The sequence below is a fragment of the Gobio gobio genome (genome assembly GCF_949357685.1).
Source record: "Gobio gobio genome assembly, chromosome: 22".
Lineage (NCBI taxonomy): Eukaryota > Metazoa > Chordata > Actinopteri > Cypriniformes > Gobionidae > Gobio > Gobio gobio.
The window spans coordinates 33,342,553-33,361,940 of NC_137118.1; the positions used below are offsets into that span (position 1 = coordinate 33,342,553).

Below are 19,388 nucleotides of genomic sequence, written 5' to 3' on the forward strand. Positions count from 1 at the left end.
GCCCCATAAATGCAGCCTGTTCCAGAGGAAAGTCACCTACCTCGGCCATGTCATCTCTGGTGAGGGAATATCCACAGATCCCGAAAAAACAGTTGTCGTTGAGAACTGGCCCATCCCCTTTACCATTAAGCAGGTACGCTCATTCCTTGGTTTCGTGGGGTACTACAGAAGATTTGTAAAAGGTTTTTCTAAAATAGCTGCACCCCTGAATGCTCTCCTAGTAGGTTCTGCTAGTATGAGGAGAGGAAATGCTTCCATCAACTGGACCACAGATTGCCAGATGGCATTTGATTCTCTGAAGACTGCTCTGGTGAGTGCCCCAATCTTGGCATATGCAGACTTCTCAAAACCTTTCCATCTTTACACAGACGCTAGCCTGGGAGGTTTGGGAGCTGTGTTGGCACAGCTACAGGATGGTAGAGAGAGAGTTATAGCTTATGCCAGCAGAAGCCTTAACCCCACCGAGAGGAATGACCAAAACTACAGTTCTTTTAAACTGGAGTTTTTAGCCCTCAAATGGGCTGTCACCGAAAAGTTCAAAGACTATTTGTGGGGCAATACATTTCTGGCCTTTACGGACAATAACCCTCTGGTCCATCTGAATACGGCACACTTGGGGGCCACAGAACAGCGGTGGGCAGCGCAGCTGGCGAATTTTGACTTTGAACTTAAGTATCGCACAGGCGCTTCCAATCGTAATGCTGATGTCTTGTCCAGGTTACCACAGGAAACAGGATCCAACCGACAGGCCCAAGTGGAGACAGCAGTGGTGGAGTCAGAGGCTAGCACAGAAGCTGAAGACCATTGGAGGGATTGGCAGGAGAAAGATCAGACGGTGGCCCAAATTAAGGGTTGGGTGATTGGAAATTGTTTTCCAGGAGCAGAGGAGAGGAAAGCGTGCCTACCTGCAACAAAACGCCTCTTAAGGGAATGGAGTCGATTACACATCCAGGAGGGTGTAGCTTTCCTATAGCTCAAACAGTAGAGCATGGCGCTAGCAACGCCAATGTCATGGGTTCAATTCCCAGGGAAAGCAAGAATTAACAAAATGTAAAATGTGTAGTTGAATGCAATGTAAGTCGCTTTGGATAAAAGCGTCTGCCAAATGCATAAATGTAAATGTAAATGGGTGTGTTAAAGCGGAGGGCCCAAGAGCGTCATACAGGGTTGAGCCTCTATCAAATCGTGGTTCCCAAAGACAAGACTTATAAGTTGTGGGAGAAGTATCACAACGCCTCAGGCCACATGGGGATATTCAAGGTCGAGGGCTTGCTGAGAAAAACCTTCTTTTGGCCCGGGATGGGTGCTGACTTGCAAGACTGGGCATCCAAATGTTCAATTTGCACTCAACAGAAAAGAGGACCAGAGGTAAGGGCACCCTTAGTGCCTATTCTTAAATCATACCCTTTGGAAACCGTTTCAATTGACTATTTGTCTCTTGGTAGGCATGGTGACACTTATCCTTATCTGTTGGTAATAACAGACCTTTTCTCCAAGTACGGATGGGCTGTCCCCACAAAAGACCAGACAGCAGCCACTACGACACGTGCCCTTTGGCGCTATCTTATCCAGCCATGGGGGTGTCCAGAACGAATCCTCTCCGATCAAGGAGCAGCCTTTGAGTCGACCATGGTGGCACAGCTGTGCAATCTGTATGGGTGTGCCAAAGTTCGAACTACACCCTACAGGCCCCAAGGAAATGGGGCCTGCGAAAGGTTTAACAAGACTGTTCTGTCTCTTTTAGGAACATTGAGTCCAGAAGACCAAGTGCGGTGGCCAGATCATTTGCCGACTCTCCTGCAGATTTATAATAACACCCCTCATGAGACCACTGGACTGACCCCACACTTTGTCATGTTTGGCCGACACGCCCGCCTGCCAGTAGAAACGGCTGTTGGGGCGCCACCATTGACCCAAAGACAAGACTTGGAGGGTTGGGTTCACCAACACAACCAGACCCTACAGCGAGTCTACAGACAGGTGGCAGCAAAAACCAGAGAAAGCAGAATGCGGGACAAGGCCAGGTATGATCAGAAAACAAAGAAACTCCCCTTGTTGCCTGGAGAGCGGGTGCTCCTGCGCAACTTCCGCCGTAGAGAACAAGGGAAGTTGGCACCGCATTGGCAGCCCCAACTCTATGTGGTTATTGACCAACTACGTCCAGGCCTGCCAGTTTTCCAGATAAAGCCTGAAGGAAAAGAAGGCCCCATCAGGACAATTCATCGGAATCACTTAAGGCCTTGCCTTTTCAACCCCCTTGAAGAGCCTCAAGCCCCAGAGACTGAAACGGTGAACCCCAATCTTTCGAATGCCTTGTATCCTGGGCCTTTGTTACCTCTGACCTTTGTGCCCATAGCCTGGGCCCCTCCTGCAGTTTCAGTGGATGATGACCCAGTAGCCCCTATTGTGAGACCTGAGCCAGGGGACAGATCACCCCTGCGTAGGTCCCAGAGACAAAATAGGGGTAGGCCTAGTAGGGGTAGACACTAAGACTTTGTCGGGACGACAACTGTTAAGGGGGGGAGGAGTGTCATATAATACAAAATAAGTAGAGCAGTGTGATTGATTGGTTAACCTTATTTTGTTTTGGAAATTGTTATTGATTGATATAGCAATTTCTGCCTTAACTTTCATATTTGTTTGCTGTGGACTAATTTATTACATTGTTTGTGGTGGATTCACGTTTATATTGTTTGCTGTGGTTTTCCTTGTTTGCTGTGATTTTGCTGGATCATTGATGGTACTGTTTTTCCTCCTTCACAAACTGCAACAATAACAAACACTAATCGACACACCTGTAGAACCCCAATCACATCAGCGATCTAATTTGCCAGCTGATCAGATCACTCCCAATAAAAAGGACGCTAGATCTCTTACCGGGGAAGAGAACGCTCTGGACAGATGAACGAGCCGTGTGCTGAAGCGGACTTTTACTGATCTTCTTTTCCCTCGGTGTTGTTGCTGGCTGGATTTCCTGTGCCTGGTGGAGCCGAATTCCAGACTTTGCTGTGTCAACGCTCACAAAACTCAGACTAAAGGGAAGTGGTTATTTTATTCCCACGCTGATGCGCGTGTGTGTTTTTAACATCTGAGTTAGAGAAGGTGTTCTTAGATGTCCATTTCTGCTAAGGTGTCAGATCCAGGAGTCGACGGCAGAGCAGCAGACACGATAGCACTGTTGATGAGCCCACTTGAAGTAGGAAAGGAAAGTTGTCATTTTAGTAATCTGAGATTTAAGTTGCCGAGCTACGAGCAAGCGGCCCATTGATTTCACGATCTCTCCACTGACAGACGCAGAGCGGCGCCGCGGACATCCGGAAATCCTGGTCCGGGATTTTTCGGGATTTGAGTCGGCTATTAGAGGCCTCGCTGAAACAGACATTCTTTGCCGGCGGCATGGAAAATACGGAGCGGAAATCCGGATTTGACTGGATTTTGGTATTGTTTTTTCCCTGGGACAGATTATTGGACAATTCATGGTTTTTTATTGTTGTCTCATCTGGTTTTTGAGGATGAAATTGTGATTATGCTGCCCTTTTAACTTTAACTTTTAAAAAAATTATAAAATACTATTTTGGTATTTCTTGTGTCTTTCTCTCTGTGTTGGTGTGGCTGGGAATCTTAATTTATTTAAAATTAACAGACTTCCAATCTGTTACACACACACAGACACACACAAACATGCAGACAGCATATACACTTCATTATTTAATCACACTGTCTTCACAACAATTTGTGTTGGCTGTAGTCAGATGACTTTAGCTGTGGTCACACTGCTAGCCTACATTGTACTACTGAAGAAATAATCTTTAAATAAATAAGATTTTAATTGTTTAACAATATTTCATCTTTAATATGAATGAGTTTGTCTGGAATTTATAATTTTTACTTTCATATTTTTACGTTGCATTTATTTGGTTCTTTGTTCAATCTCAGACCATTTAGTTGTATAGGTCAGTTTGACTCAAGCTTTTTTCCTTAAAGCTTCACTATGTAACAGTCCCTCCAGAAAAACGCGATTATGCGATCGCGTGATTTAACGCATAATCAGCCAAAGTCCGCATATTCATGCGGGGGCCGCATTTTTTTCAAATACGCCGCACTTTCGCCGCATAAATTGCCTATTTCCGCGTGCAAAATATGCGGGGCTATCATGATTTCATAATCCCCATTTTCGTTGCAAAAAAAGTCATATATATTAGCAGAAAGTTGAAAAATTTTCGTTTACTTCACACAAGAGCCGCCATTTCCGCCTATTGCCATGGGAACGTTTTGAAGTGACGTGATTACCCGACGCGAACGTCATCGAAAAGCTTCAAACCCCGTGGAGAAACCATAGATACCGGTGAAACCATGATGAAGCACAAACTCCCATTGGCCAACAAAAATAACAGCAAAAGAGCAAAGCAGTTTCCCTGTGTGCTGACTGATTTCAAAACACAGCTTTGAAGCGTTATGAATCAATGAGTCGATTCAGCGGTTTGAAGCGTTATGAATCAATGAGTTGATTCAGCGGTTTGAAGCGTTATGAATCAATGAGTTGATTCAGCGGTTTGAAGCGTTATGAATCAATGAGTTGATTCAGCGGTTTGAAGCGTTGTGAATCAATGAGTTGATTCAGCGGTTTGAAGCGTTATGAATCAATGAGTCGATTCAGCGGTTTGAAGCGTTATGAATCAATGAGTCGATTCAGCGGTTTGAAGCGTTATGAATCAATGAGTCGATTCAGCGGGTTGGATCGCCAAAGTCACGTATTTCAGCAGTTTGACACGCGATCCGATTCATGAATCGACTCTGATTCATAGCATCATGATGCTGTGTTTTGAAATCAGTCATCACTATATAAGTCGTTATTTAGTTTTTTTTGCACACAATAACTATTATCGTCGCTTCATAAAGTTATTGTAGAACCACTGTAGTGAGATGGACTTTGTAACGACGTCTTTAGTGGGCTACCTTTTATGGGTCTTGAGAGTGTACATTGTGCCAATGGAGGCCTTTCTGAGCCATCGGAATTCAACTAAAATATCTTAATTTGTGTCCAGCAACATAAAGGGAAGTCATTAATGACAGAATTTTCATTTTTAGGTGAACTAACCCTTTAAGAGATTGCACTGTGCATTGGAAGCACTCAAATGTCTGTTTTGTATAGCGACATCTGTAAAACAGGAAGTTATTTATTAATTTTTTCAGAAGTTGTAGCATACAGGGAGTGCAGAATTATTAGGCACATTGATTTTCTGATCATATTTTTTTTCCAGGCACATTTGACCAATTCCAAACCACAGTAATCCTAATAACTACTATTAATTTAGTATTTAATAATGTATAAGTGATATATAATTGTTCATGAAGGCTGGAAATGAAAATCACCTTATATTCAGGTGTGCAGAATTATTAGGCATGTTTTCTTTTACAGATAAATTGAGCCAAAAAAGAGATTTAACTCAGACTGAAAAGTCAAAAATTATTAAATGCCCATGAGAAGGATGCAATACTAATGCAATACTGGACATTGCAGTTAAGGCGTGACCATTGGACAGTGAAATGCTCGTTGGGTCAGCAGGGTCAGACAAAAACAGGTGGTGAAGAAAAGACACCTATTAACTGCAAAAGAATTAAGAATTAAGGTGAAGAATTAAGGGTGAAACCATCAGGAACCCTTTAGTCTCCAGCGCCACCATTTTCCAAAGCTGCAACCTACCTGGAGTCTCCAGAAGTGCAAGGTGTCGGGATCTCAGAGACTTCAGTTAGGTAAAGAATCCTAAAAAATTACCCCCACTAAATAAGAATCATAAGCTGAAGTGTTGTAAAATACATGAAGCCTGCTTTTTTATAGGCTTTATAGGTTTTATAGTTTGAGAATGACTCTTGAAGGACCAGCACCACATCCTCTAGTACCACTGTTTGAAGAATTCATCTTCCAGAATCTGGCAGTACGTTTTGGGAGTTCATTTTAGTCCATCCTGAAGTCTATTTTGCAGAGATGGACTAAAAATGTACTCCAAAAACGTACTGCCAGATTCTGGAAGATGAATTCTTCAAACAGTGGTACTAGAGGATGTGGTGCTGGTCCTTCAAGAGTCACTCTCAACCTATCTGTCCATAAAGCCTATAAAAAAACCTTCTTCATGTATTTTTAACACTTCAGCTTATGATTCTTATCTAGTGGGGTTCATTTTTTAGGATTCTTTACCTAACTGAAGTCTCTGAGATCCTGACACCTTGCACTTCTGGAGACTCCAGGTAGGTTGCAGCTCTGGAAAATGGTGGCGCTGGAGACTAAAGGGTTCCTGATGGTTTCACCCTTAATTCTTCACCTCAATTCTTAATTCTTTTGCAGTTAACAGGTGTCTTTTCTTCACCACCTGTTTTTGTCAGATCCTGCTGACCCAACGAGCATCTCACTGTCCAATGGTCACGCCTTAACTGCAATGTCTAGTATTGCATTAGTATTGCATCCTTCTCATGGGCATTTAATACTTTTTGACTTTTCAGTCTGAGTTAAATCTCTTTTTTGGCTCAATTTATCTGTAAAAGAAAACATGCCTAATAATTCTGCACACCTGAATATAAGGTGATTTTCATTTCCAGCCTTCGTGAACAATTATATATCACTTACATTATTAAATACTAAATCAATAGTAGTTATTAGGATTACTGTGGTTTGGAATTGGTCAAATGTGCCTGGAAAAAAAATATGATCAGAAAATCAACGTGCCTAATAATTCTGCACTCCCTGTATTCCTTTTGTAAAGCTACAGAACTTGATTGACTAAATGTTTTGTAAATTTGAGCCATTATTAAGGTCTTCAATAAAACAAGATGAGAACTTAAATATTCCAGCACTTTCTGTGATGTAGTGCTTTTTTTCTCTCTCATCAAACCGCAGTTTTTGCAAGTTCCCGCAATTTTATCGCATAAAATTGCATAAATATCCCGCATTTTTCATCGCATTTTTTAAGAAAAACGTGCCGCATAATCAAGGATTTTTGCCCGCAACAATCACAAAAAAAAGCCGCATTTTTCTGGAAGGACTGATGTAACTTTTCCGTCCACTAGAAGTCGCCTGTTCAAAACAAAGGCGTAGTTTGATGACGCCACGTTTGAGCGCAGAATCTCGGGACATGTGGTCTTCAGCTCACAGCCGGTAGGAAACAGTCAGGATAGGACTCGGGCAGAAATCATGTTCATGGATGCGATTATTAACATTACTGTAGTCTGAAGCAGAGCAGGACCGAGTGTTGTGGAGCTGAGCAAGGCCGCAGGAGCGATTGAAGAGCGGGACTGTTATTATGGCATAGTCGCTGGCGGGACTTTTATTATGACACGGTTGCCGGCGCCACTTCCTCTTCTCCAGTGCTGAGTGTAAGGTAACGCAACTCTGTTTATCGTATTAGATATATCTGAGTGTGTTGAAAAGGAAGTTATGACGTTCGCTCGGCGGCTGCTATGACACTTGTTCACAATGCAGTGAGAGTTAAGTGTTTCACTGAATAAAACCGGAGACCGAGGGTGACGCAGAAATGACGCAATCGACAGGCGACTCCCTCACACGCATAGCTCACACGTCCCGGCTCCTTGGTTAAAATAGCAATTTTCTCACGATTTACAAATAGTTGAAAACATTTGGGATATTCTAAGTACTCAACTGAACAAAATATATAACACTGGCCTAGTGGTTTCTGGATGTTTTACTGCAAAAATCCTACATAGTTCACCTTTAAAGGTAAAGACCCAACTTTATGCATGTTTTGTAAGATTCCCCTCTCCGTTAAACATATTTACTGGACTGTCCTGGGTTAAAACAAGAATGCTCTTTTATCAAGTTATTTCACTTAAGAACTTATTTAGTATTATTATGCATGAAAAGGTTTTGGATTTGTTTTATAAGTTGATTTTAAAAAAAATCTTGTATATGACGTGTTTGTTTGCTTGGTTTTATTGTATTTATATGATATTTGTATTTTTGTAATACAATTTTTGCCATGAATATAGCCTTAGCTGCTGACATAGCATTAAATAAAACAATCTGTATTCCATTATTTTATTTATATTATTAAGATGTCTGCATAAGAGTAAACTTTGCTGAAATTAAAAATCTTGATTTGGTCTCTACACTTCGTTCTGGTAACTGCTAAACTATAATTACTAAAACTAAAACTGAAACTAAATATATAAAAACTAAATAGAAATGTGTTCACAAAATAAAAACTAAACTAAAACTAGCAAAATAATTTATAAAACTAACTAAAACTAAACTGAAATTTGTTGCAAAATCGAAAACGATAATAAAGTAAAAATTAATTTAAAAATGCAAAACTATAATAACCTTGGTCTGCGCGCTGATTGGCTATGCTGCGGCAACTGCAGGAACCTATGGCAAGGCTGCTAAGCGCGAGGACCAATGAGGTGACTACCTGAGCTCCCGCCTAAATAATCTGCCTGAATTTGCATATCGAGTCTATAAAAGACTATGGCTGCGTTCGAAACCGCATACTTCCCTACTATATAGTATGTAAAAAGCAGTAGGCGAGAGAATAGAATGTCCGAATCCATAGTATTCATAAAAGAGTAGGCGAGAACTACGAGGGTTTTGGACTATTTCTCGCGAGATTCGGACGTGCGTATACTGATGTTGCGTTCGAATATGCCTACTTACCAACTATATAGTAGGCGAAAACAGTACGTGAAAGGAGAAGTATGTTCGAAACCTCAGTAATCATAAAAGAGTAGGCGAGAAGTTCCCGGATGGCCTACTGATTCCGCCCAGATTGTGAAGCACCCATCGTCGGATACTTTTCTATCCCTGCCTTCCCATGAGGCCATAGGAAAGGATACGTCAGGCGGAGAAAAGCCAATCAAATGTGAGTATTACAAACCAAAATCACGGTTCCTTGTGTTAAAATAGCATTTGTTGGACTACTGTAGAGTAAAGTTAAACTGTTGAATTGTTGAAAGTGTAAAGACGACAGACAGTGTAGTATAGTTGTGATTGGGCTGTAAAAACACGTTTTATTATGTATGAGCTCCAGTAACACACACACACGTCTCCAAAGTGGATTTACATAAACGATACTTAAAGATAAAGATGCTTACTAAATGTTTATTTAACATCTGACAGGAACATTTTCGATAAGTATTGCAGATGACATCACAGCATGAAATAGACATCTGATCAGAGTGATGTGTGTGTGCTATAATGTAGAGTTCACTGTGGTCAACACTGCTTACTTTACATGAACGTCAGTAATGTTAATAGATCTACATAAAGTAACTAAACATAAGTTATCTTTTTTATTTGTCCATTATACTGTTGATGAATTGAGGAACATTAACACATCAGCAACTACCTCAACATTTAAGGCTATTGAGCACATAAACTTGGAGATCCAAGCAGAAACCTTCTGCTTATCAGTTCAGTGTTTAGCCCACTACACCACAAAAGTCATAAATCTACAATACAAATAGCATGTAATTGTAAAAATATTAAATCAAATATGGCAAGAAATGGGATGCTGACAACATGAATTGTAAAACGTTTTAAGTAGTCATGCTGATGGAGAGCAGGCACACGGATGTTTGGAGCAGACATCAGCAGTCAGATTGTCCCGCACATGTTCTCCACTCTTGCTTCAAGGTTGTGGGGTTCAGAAGGGACAGGAGGGACATGATAGATGGCTAGGACAGGCGAAGGTGTTCACGGTGGTCAACTGCTTCATCAAGCTGTTTTGAGATGGCAGCAGATGTGGGGTTCACCGTCTGTAAATGTGTGATGGTTTGTTAGAACAATACGTTTGAATAAAGCTTTGTTTCATGGTGACTTATTCATTTGTGATGTTTACTTTTATTCATTCTTTTACTCACTAATTTATGTTTCCTATTGTTGTCAGTAAATAAAATATTTTATTAACTCATGCATTTATTCATTGCTTGACTGAAAATTGGTATTCACATCGGCTGCATTTGTCTAGTGTGTATTCATGCATCGCTATGTCATATGACAACAAGTTGCATTTTGCTTGTTTTACTAAAACAATATAATTTTCAGTAAAAAAAGAAAAAGTAATATAATTAAGTATTGGTCAGCATTTGTTATTATTATTATTGTAAGTGTTTTAGTGGGCTAGCAATGCAATTCAATCTGGGGTAATCTTAATTTTGAATAGTGATAACTTACATTTTAAGAGTATAAAATCAACAGTGTTCTCCCAAGGTGAGATCTTCGAGCAGCTGAAAGAGGTCCTCGTTGCAGACTCTGAGGGAAACCGCACAGGTCGGGCTGTGGAGTTATTGATGCTTTGAGCTGTTACTGCACCTGTCACTCATAGGCCTATCTTTTATTTTATAATTACATGGTTGTATCTTTAACAATCCTAATAATAAAACAAATATCATGGGTTTGCATACATTATATACAAAGAAAAAACAATAACAAGGTTAGATATCTTTGAATAATTCATCATAATGCAATTAAATTTTATTTCCTAAGCTTGAGGGATAAAACAGGAGTTAAATTTAAAAAGAAAAAGGAAAATATAAAGGAGATTTAGGCCAATTTTGCTTGTGGATGAAATGTTTTGCATATAAAATAAAGAAATTAACAACATATTTAAGAGATCACGATTGTGGGTTTTGGTAAGGATAAAACTGGGTCAGATTAGTAGGGTTAATGTCACAAAATAAATGGGCAGCTGTTTCTTCAACAAGCCAACAAAATTAGCAAGTTTAACAATATTAAGATATTTATAGATCGATGAATTAAACCTGTCACTCGTCTTTCAAGTTGTTGCGCTTGAGATAACGTCGTAGGTCACATGATAACGTCAACATGGCGGATAAAGTGCGGATCGCATTCATACTTAACGAGATCAGGCAATATAGTACCTACTCTTTTAGAGCTCGTTAAGTAAGTACTTATTGAAAATGAGTACCTACTCAATGAATATGCGGTTTCGAACGCAGCCTGTGTCTAGCCATCGGAATCAGATTTAATCTCCTTCAGCGACTTACCCTTCGCTGATCTCTGGACCTTGAAGCCGCCGTTGAACAGCACTCAGCGTAACTTCGTGCAGCCCTGAGGACGCCGGAATCGGACTCCGCCTTCTGCTGCCTGCCATTCCAGCTGCGCTATCCAGCATTATATCCTTTACTGCTATCTGTGTTTGTTTTTCAAAACGAGTGCATTTTTTCAAATGCCTCGTCCCGCCTGCACCTCGTGCAGAGTCCCTCTTCTTGGTAGGGATCGCACATCATATGTGCGTCGTGTCTCGGCCGAGATCACGCCCTTGTTGCACTCTCCCAGGGCAGCTGCCCGGAGTGTGAAAAGATGGCACTGCCGACCCTGCGGGCTCGACTTGCCATTTCGACGATGATCCCGCCGCATCCACTCTCCCTCTCAGACCGCGCAGGAAAAGCGCCACGACCAGAGGCCGCCGGAGCGAGCTCGCGAGCACACGCCGGACATCTCCCCATGTGTCTCGCCTTCACTGGTCATACACTCTGCCTATTCGCTCAGGCCGCGCTGTAAGCGCCGCAGACAGAGAATGCCAGAGTAGACAAGCAATTCCACACTGGAGTTCTCCCCTCTTATATCGCTCTCAGAATCCTCTTCGCCGTCTTCAGCTGAGTCACCGTATTTTGCCCGCCCTCCGCTAGAGGACGGCAGTCAAAAGCGACACACCCATCCAAGCTCGGGCTGCTGGAAATGTTGAGAGAGCGGCTTATGTCACAGCCTCCTCTCACTGCAGCGTACGTAAAATGGCGGCCAGGTTATGACAGCGCGCGCTCTCTGTTCGACTGGAGATAACGAGAGCGCGGCGGGAGCATGACTTACGTCATAGCCTCTCTGTCTAGCGCATAACGACGTCGTAAAATGACGGCCAAGCCTTGCGCCTGTTTTCACTCTCTAACACTTCTCCCAGTCCCCTCTATGCAGGCGACTGGAGAGGTTCAACACTGCAGTAAAGGAGCCTGTCATGAAGCACGCACTCCTGCACACATAACGCTGTATTAACGGCGATCTTAATAAAAGCTCAGAGCTGCTGGTACAGTGGTTTGAAAAGGTGCACTTTAGCACACAGGGTTGCTGGTTTGAGCCTCGCTCTCACAGACTTCTCAGTGAGCTTCAATTTAGAGTTTTTCCTCTCTTATGACTGTAGGCAGTGTGTCCATGATAAAGTGTGCACCCCTATATATAGCACTGTTAATTCAGCACCACAAAATCACTCAAAAGTCCCACCACGGCCGGATTACCACCACAAACTTCCTTTACATTCTCCCAATCCCCCTTTATTCAGGTGGCTGGAGATGTAAATATTGCAGTCAAATAGCCTGTTGTCAAACACGCTCGTCTGCACACTAATGCTGATTTAACAACTACCCTACTAAAATATATGCAGGCAGTGTCCCCACTATAACTACAGAATGCACCCCTGCACATAAGCACTGTTCACACAGATTATCTCAGAGCGTCAGGGACCTCGACCCAAGATTGTGTCGAACCCCGAGCCACCGAAACCTTCCTAGCCACAAAAAAGAGACAGTGGCTAAGTCCCGCCGCGGCTGGACCGTCACCACACTCAGTCCCCTGCAGTCTTCAATTTCACAGCAAACGAGCCTGTAATAAAACACGCTCGCCTGTACACTGACGCCGTTTTCACAAAGACCTAAATAAAACACGAAAAGAGCTTTCCCTTTCGTTCAGCCACTACGACGTACGTTAGTGACTAACGAATGGGGGTTTCGCTTAGAAGCCTATCATCTTCGAGAATTCAACAGCGCCCAATGGCAGTGCCAATGCCATGGGCATGCGGAATTTGCATGCGTAACTCCGCCCCACCCTGTGGGTATATAAGGAAGTACACTGGCAACATCGCATTATGTTTCTGCTTTGGAGCCAAGAGCATCTCTTCACTCCTACAAGCCTGAATTCTGAAGTCCTCTCTTCAGTCTTCGAGACGAGCGGTTCTCCAGGGTGTTGGTGTGACGGCGCATTCCAGCGATCTCGCATTGCCTGCCTGCTGATCTGTGCAGTGATCTGCAACAGCTGTGTGTGTTTTCCCTGGGCGCTTCGGCACTCTGCAGAGCTTTCCTCTCACAAAAAGAGCTTGCGCGTGGCACGTCTTTTTCAAGACGGTTCGCCCGTGCACTTCCGGGTGCGATCGATCTCCGTTGCTGTCTATGGGCACATTCACTGCTCGAGGTGTTTGGGCTTCAGCACGTTCGGGCAGTGATTGTGGATGTGTCATGTTCCCACTGCGGGAACGTGACCATCGCGATGACGCGGTCGAGACTCAGTGATCTCCGCGAGGAGAGAGAGTCCCCTCTGCCACACCCCAATCTACCGTCTCTGAGAGAGGTGGTACTTTGGCTGGTGGCCAGGGTGACCTGAGGGCGGTGCGTGGTATAAGAACCCCGACGATCATTCCTCGGGCCACGCCCCCCTCTCGCACATCGCTTCCCGCGAGTGCTGGACTGAAACAGCGGCCCGTCTCTGACGCCTCGTTCGTTTCGATCACACTCCAGATAGCGGCGAGATGTTGATCGCCGCATCCCAAGGTGGGCTAGATCCTTTGGGGATGACGATTAGGTTGTGCTCCGCCTCCGGGTGTGTCAGCACTGCCTGATCTGACCTAGAGTTGATAGCCATGTTATCTCGGGCAGCCGCGAGCCTCGCGTGGGTGTGGAACTCCGCCCAGTCGCGAGTGCTCGTGGTTGCGCGATCGGTTTTTGTGGGCGGCACCCGACAGCTGTTGGGCTCCGCCCCCAATGCCTTTCGCTCCCGAGGTGCATGAGGAGATCACGCGGTCCTGGAAGTCCCCGTGCTTCCCGTGACCGTTTGGTGGCCTCCTCCGCCTTCTCTGCCCTTGATGGGGCCGCGGCCTAGGGTACACTGCCCCCCCCCCCCCCCCACTGTTGAACAACTCTGTTGCACACTACGGTGTCCACAGAGGGCTTTGACGTGGTGTGGCTGTCCTAAGCACCCTCCCTAAGCCTGTGGGCTCGTCTACTTCGGTGGCGTGGTCCTGCAGTGCTATGGGGTAGGCCGCCGCCCCTTTGCACATGCACAAGGGTGGAGCTGACCCAGGGCTCTTTTTTGAGCTGCGTGCCGCCACTGATCCCGCCCTCTGGGTGGTGAAGGTCGCCACACGCTCCCTCGGTCAGGCGATGTCCACAGCTGTGGTCCGGGAGAATTTCCTGGCCTTACCTGGTGATATGGGGGGGTTGACTGAGCCCGCCTCCTCAACTCGCCCATATCCCAGGCTGGCCTCTTCGGCGGCGCGGCTGAGAACTGCGCCCAACAGTTCTCGGCCGCCCCAGAGCAGACTGAGGCTGTAACACGTACTGCCCCGGTGGCTGGCTGCTGCACCAGCCGCCGGCCCAGTCGCCTCAGTCCGCTCGCCGCCGAGGGCGCCCTCCCTCCTCCCGTCCGGCCCCAGCAGTAGCCTTCTCCGGGCCGCACTGTGGAGGTGGTTGCAGGATGTCGCCCAGTCCGCTCCTCAGCCTGGCTAAACGCCAGGCTGGAGGTGGACAACTCAGAGATGGTTTCCAGTTCTTTCCAGGGGATGGTTGCAGGGCCTCTCCTTCCCCCGGTGGAGGGCCGGGGGAAAATCCTCCGCTGCTGGCCCCGGGCTAGCAGCGCTTGGAAAGAACTCATGTTCCTGTCTCTGAGGACCCAGAGACCGGTGATGGCAGTGTGTGCCGCCTCCGGGCCGCGCCACTCTCGTCCCTCTCTCTCGCCAGCCTCCTCTCAGAGCAGACCCCAGTGGAACGTGCGTCCTTCCCTGGTCTCCTCTGTCAGGACGCAGCAGTTAACCGTGCCCCCGCACCGGGACGCCCAACAGCCTCCCATGTCCGGGCCGGTAACGCTGCCTCGCTGCCCCACCCTGGGTACGTCTGTGGTCCGAATGACCCTGCTGGTGCAGTTCCTGGGAGTCTGGCTTCAGCTTCCGGGACTGTTCCGCTGGGTCATGAAGACCGTCAGGCGCGGCTACGCGATTCAGTTCACTTGATAATTTACAATAATGTATAATTTCGTAAGTGAACTTTATTTATAATATTTTATAAAGTAAATATTTCAACATTTTGGAGTAAATCAAATCAAAGCAAAGCCATTTTTGCGAGGTAATGTCATGTGCATAAACAGATGTTCACTGTATGTTTTAGTATGTCACAGGCAAACGAAACCGCAGCTTCTGTTGTAACCGAGTTTTTCATCGTGGGCTTCCCTGGACTCCTGCCCAAATACTACAGCCTGATTGCAGCGTTTCTGTTGTGCATCTACATCGCTGTAATCACCGGTAACTCTCTCATTGTGATCCTGTTTGTGACTGAACGCAGCCTCTATAAGCCTATGTATATTATCATGCTGAGTTTGTCCTTGTCTGATATTGGTTTTTGCACAGTGGCTCTGCCAAAAGTAATTTCTCGCTACTGGTTTAATGATGGTTATATTAGCTTCTACGTTTGTCTGTTTCAAAGGCAGCTGATTCACTATTTTGGGACCCTAAACTCTCTTATTATAATGATCATGGCTCTAGATCGGTTCTTGGCAATCTGTTACCCACTAAGATACCCTGTTTTAATGACTAACCGCATTATGAGACTTCTAATAGGGCTTTCCTGGGTTACTGCAGTGATTGCTCCAACCATTAGCTCAATGCAAACAGTGCAACTGCCATTCTGTGGGCCTAATATGATCGCTCACTGCTTCTGTGACTCTTTGTCTATGAACCAGCTCGCCTGTGCTGATGTCAGCCGCCAGAACCTCATTTCCTACGGTGTAGCAATGTTTGTGCTTCTCGTGCCATTCTCTTTCATCATCTTTTCCTATGGAAGTATCCTGGTGTCTGTGCTTCGAATAGCAAATGCACAGGGTCGTATGAAAGCCTTTTCTACCTGTGCCACACAGCTGACTATCATTATCATCTATTATGTGCCACGTTTCGTGGTTTACACCAGTTCTAACATCCCAAACACCCAGATAAACAGCAGTCAGAAGATCGCCCTGGTCATGTTCTACAGTCTGCTTCCACCACTAGTGAACCCCTTCATCTACTGCATAAGGATCAAATAAATCAGACAGTTCTTTCTCAAATGGCGTGTCCAGAGAAACAGGATGAGTCTAAAAGTCAATAGGTTGACTATTTCTAAATGAGATCATCTGCCTATTATATGTTTGATGCATCTCATTACATGAAACTGGCATGTTATTGTTATATTGTTATGTATTTACAATATGTGTTAATATTATAGTCCTTTTTTATTGCATGTTAATAATATATTGTATTATAATAAAGGTGGAAGGCCATTTATCACTCACAACTCAATAGACAAGTTCTTCTCTCTTTCACCAACACAGAAAATCACCATGGGTTATTACCCCTCAATTATATATTATTATGTGTTCAGTTTGTTGGCCTTGTTAATACTACATGGAATATTTGTATTTTTAAAATCATGGAAAGTATAATTTGTAATATATTTTAATAGTAAATAAAAGTGAAGGAAAGTGTTAAAGTGAAAGCTCTTCCCTACCAATATTGGTAACACTTTAGAATACTGTTCTGTCATTAATGAATAACTACAAAGGAACAAATGAGTAATGCACTGTTAACATTAGTAACTACTATTAACTAACAAGAAACTCTGATTAATTAGTAAGTAATAGTGCTCAGTTGAATGTGGTAGGTCACTATCAGTTAATAAATAATTACTATTTATTTTAACACCTCCCAGAGTTACTACTAAGACTAAGAACTACTTTATACAGATTCATAATAAATTTGAATAATGCAAAATATATAATTAATTCTAATTATAATTAATGTAAGCCATTAGTAATTAGTAATAGCCCACAAGTAATTACTCAACTGTTACCAAATCTGTCAGAAGCCATTACTATCCAAAAACTTACAAAAAAGCTTACAATGACTTCAGTTATTACGAGAGTTATCATGTTTTTCACTTTAGAATACTGATCCAAATAATTAGTAATTACTTCTAAAGGATTTGGTAATACTTGAGTCATTAATAGTGGGTTACTATGACCTTCACTTTAGAATTAATTATATATGATGCATTATTCATGTTAATTATGAATCTGTATATAGTAGTTCTTAGTAGTCCTCTGGGAGGTGTGGGAAATTTTTTTAGTTATTGATGAACTAATAGTGAACTACCACATTCAACTAAGCACTAGTTTACTAAATTGTTCATTTGTTTCTTGTTGGTTTATAGTAGTTACTAGAATGTTAATAGTGCATTACTGATTTGTTCCTGTGTAGTTATTCATTAATGACGGAACAGTATTCTAAAGTGTTACACAATATTGTTATTTATAACATTGCTATTAATAATCGGTTCTTTAGCTTATCTATTAAGCCTTACAAGGTTTAGGTTACCGGTTCCCTTTCGAGAGTAATATTCCTTCTCTGGACTCCGCCTTCAGCCCCTCGCTGTTCCAGCTGCGCCATCCGGCATGTCTATATCCTTTCTATTATCCTTGTGTGTGTGTTTTGTGTGTTCATACAGTGCCACTCACAAAAGAGCAGACGGAGCGTTGTTGCAAATACCTCGTCATTCCTGCGCCTCGTGCAGAGGCCCTCTACTCGGCTGGGATCACCACATCATCTGCACCACATCACCCTGTGGGTTCGGCTCGCCAGCTTTGAAGAAGAACCCGCCCCTCTCGCTCCCCCTCTCGGGCCGCGCAAAAAGAAGTGCTGCGAACAGAGGATGCCGGAGCAGTCGTGCGAGCCCACGCCGAAGAACTCCAAAGGAAAAAGGATATGAGAGTTTTCCCCCTCTTGAAGAGGCTGTCACCGCTCATCTTTGCCCGCCCTCCACCAGAGGATGGCAGGCCAAAGCGTCCTACCCCTGGCAGCCCTGCCGCACTACGTCAGCTCTCGCTGGTCGAGCTTATGCCTCCGCCGGCCAGGCTGCTTCGGCGCTTCACACGATGGCAGTCCTTCAGGTTTTTCAGGCCAAACTTCTCTGCTCTCTGGATGAGTCCGTCCCTGATCCTGAAGCATTCAAAGACCTTCGCAGCGCCACTGACTTGGCCCTGCGCGCGACAAAGTCCAACGCCCAGGCAATCGGAAGGTGCATGGCGAACCTGACTGTGAACCTCACGGACATAAAGGAAGTGGATAAAGCCCCCTTCCTGGATTCTCCTGTCTCCGCCACCGGCCTGTTTGGCCCAGCGATGGAAGGGTTCGCAGAGCGCTTCACTGAAGCATAGAAGGCATCGCAGGCCATGCGCCATTTCCTCCCGAACGCTCCAGCTCTGCCTCGGGCCGCCATACTAAAGTGCTGCCCCCTCAGCCTTCAAAGGCAACGCCACCAACCTTCCAGTCTCGCCAGTCCGCGAGCCGCAACACCCTGAGCGACAGGGACCTCGACCCAAAATTGTGTTGAACCCCGAGCCTCCGAAGCCTTCCTAATCCACTGCCATATTCCTCATCTTAGCCTAACATATCATTGTATACCTCTATCTATAAAATTCTGTTTATAGTAATAGCCATCTGTATATTATATTATATTCATAGTACATATTCACCTGTAAAATGTTTATAGTAATAGCCATCTGTATATTTATTCACTGTACATATTCACCTGTAAATTCTGTTTATAGTAATAACCATCTCTCTATTTATAGATATATTTATATATATTCAGTACATACCCATGTCCTGCACTTAGGCAAACGTTGTATATCCTGCACTTGCTGCTATTGCACTTCTGGTTAGACCTAAACTGCATTTCGTTGCCTTGTACTTGTACTTGTGTAATGACAATAAAGTTGATTCTAATCTAATCTAATCTAACCACAGAAAGGAAGAGATGGTGGTTAAGTCCCGCCGCTGCCGGACTACCACCACACTCTCTCATCTTGGATCTCCCAGTACCCTCCACTCGCTCGCCGGCTCGCGAGGTGAGCCCTCTAAATGTAGAGTGCGAGCCCACTACACAGTGCACGCAGCCACACATAAGTGCTGTCCCCACAGTGTCACAAGCACAAACCAGCCGGTCTCAGACCCATCCTAGACAAAAGTTAAAAAGTTAATAAGACAGGTATCTTACCCGTTCTTACCCGTTTACGTGCTTCGTGCCGCCGACGTCACACTGGATTATTTTTTTTTATTTAGTGAGTGACACTCAACAACTCAAATATAAAAGCTAAACATGCCACATACCTTTGGAAAGCTGAGATTCTTGTGAATCGAGTGATGTAAACCATTTCAAGATGCAGTGAACACAGCAGGCACAATCAGTGTCTTTGTCAGACCACAAAACTACGCTGACCGGCAACACATTTTTACGAATTCAAATTAAAAGTGTCCTTGTCATCCAAACATCATCTGTATCCATGAAAAAACGCTGTA

The 19,388-nt window shown here is 44.2% G+C and overlaps 1 protein-coding gene across 1 annotated transcript; it reads left to right on the forward strand.

The window, feature by feature from the left end:
- Positions 1 to 15,169: 15,169 nt before the first annotated feature.
- Positions 15,170 to 16,078, forward strand: LOC307119236 (olfactory receptor 2AT4-like; the record flags this gene model as incomplete). Its single annotated transcript, XM_079805399.1, has 1 exon — positions 15,170 to 16,078. The coding sequence occupies one exon, from the start codon at positions 15,170 to 15,172 to the stop codon at positions 16,076 to 16,078; it is 909 nt and encodes a 302-aa protein (XP_079661525.1).
- Positions 16,079 to 19,388: the final 3,310 nt, after the last annotated feature.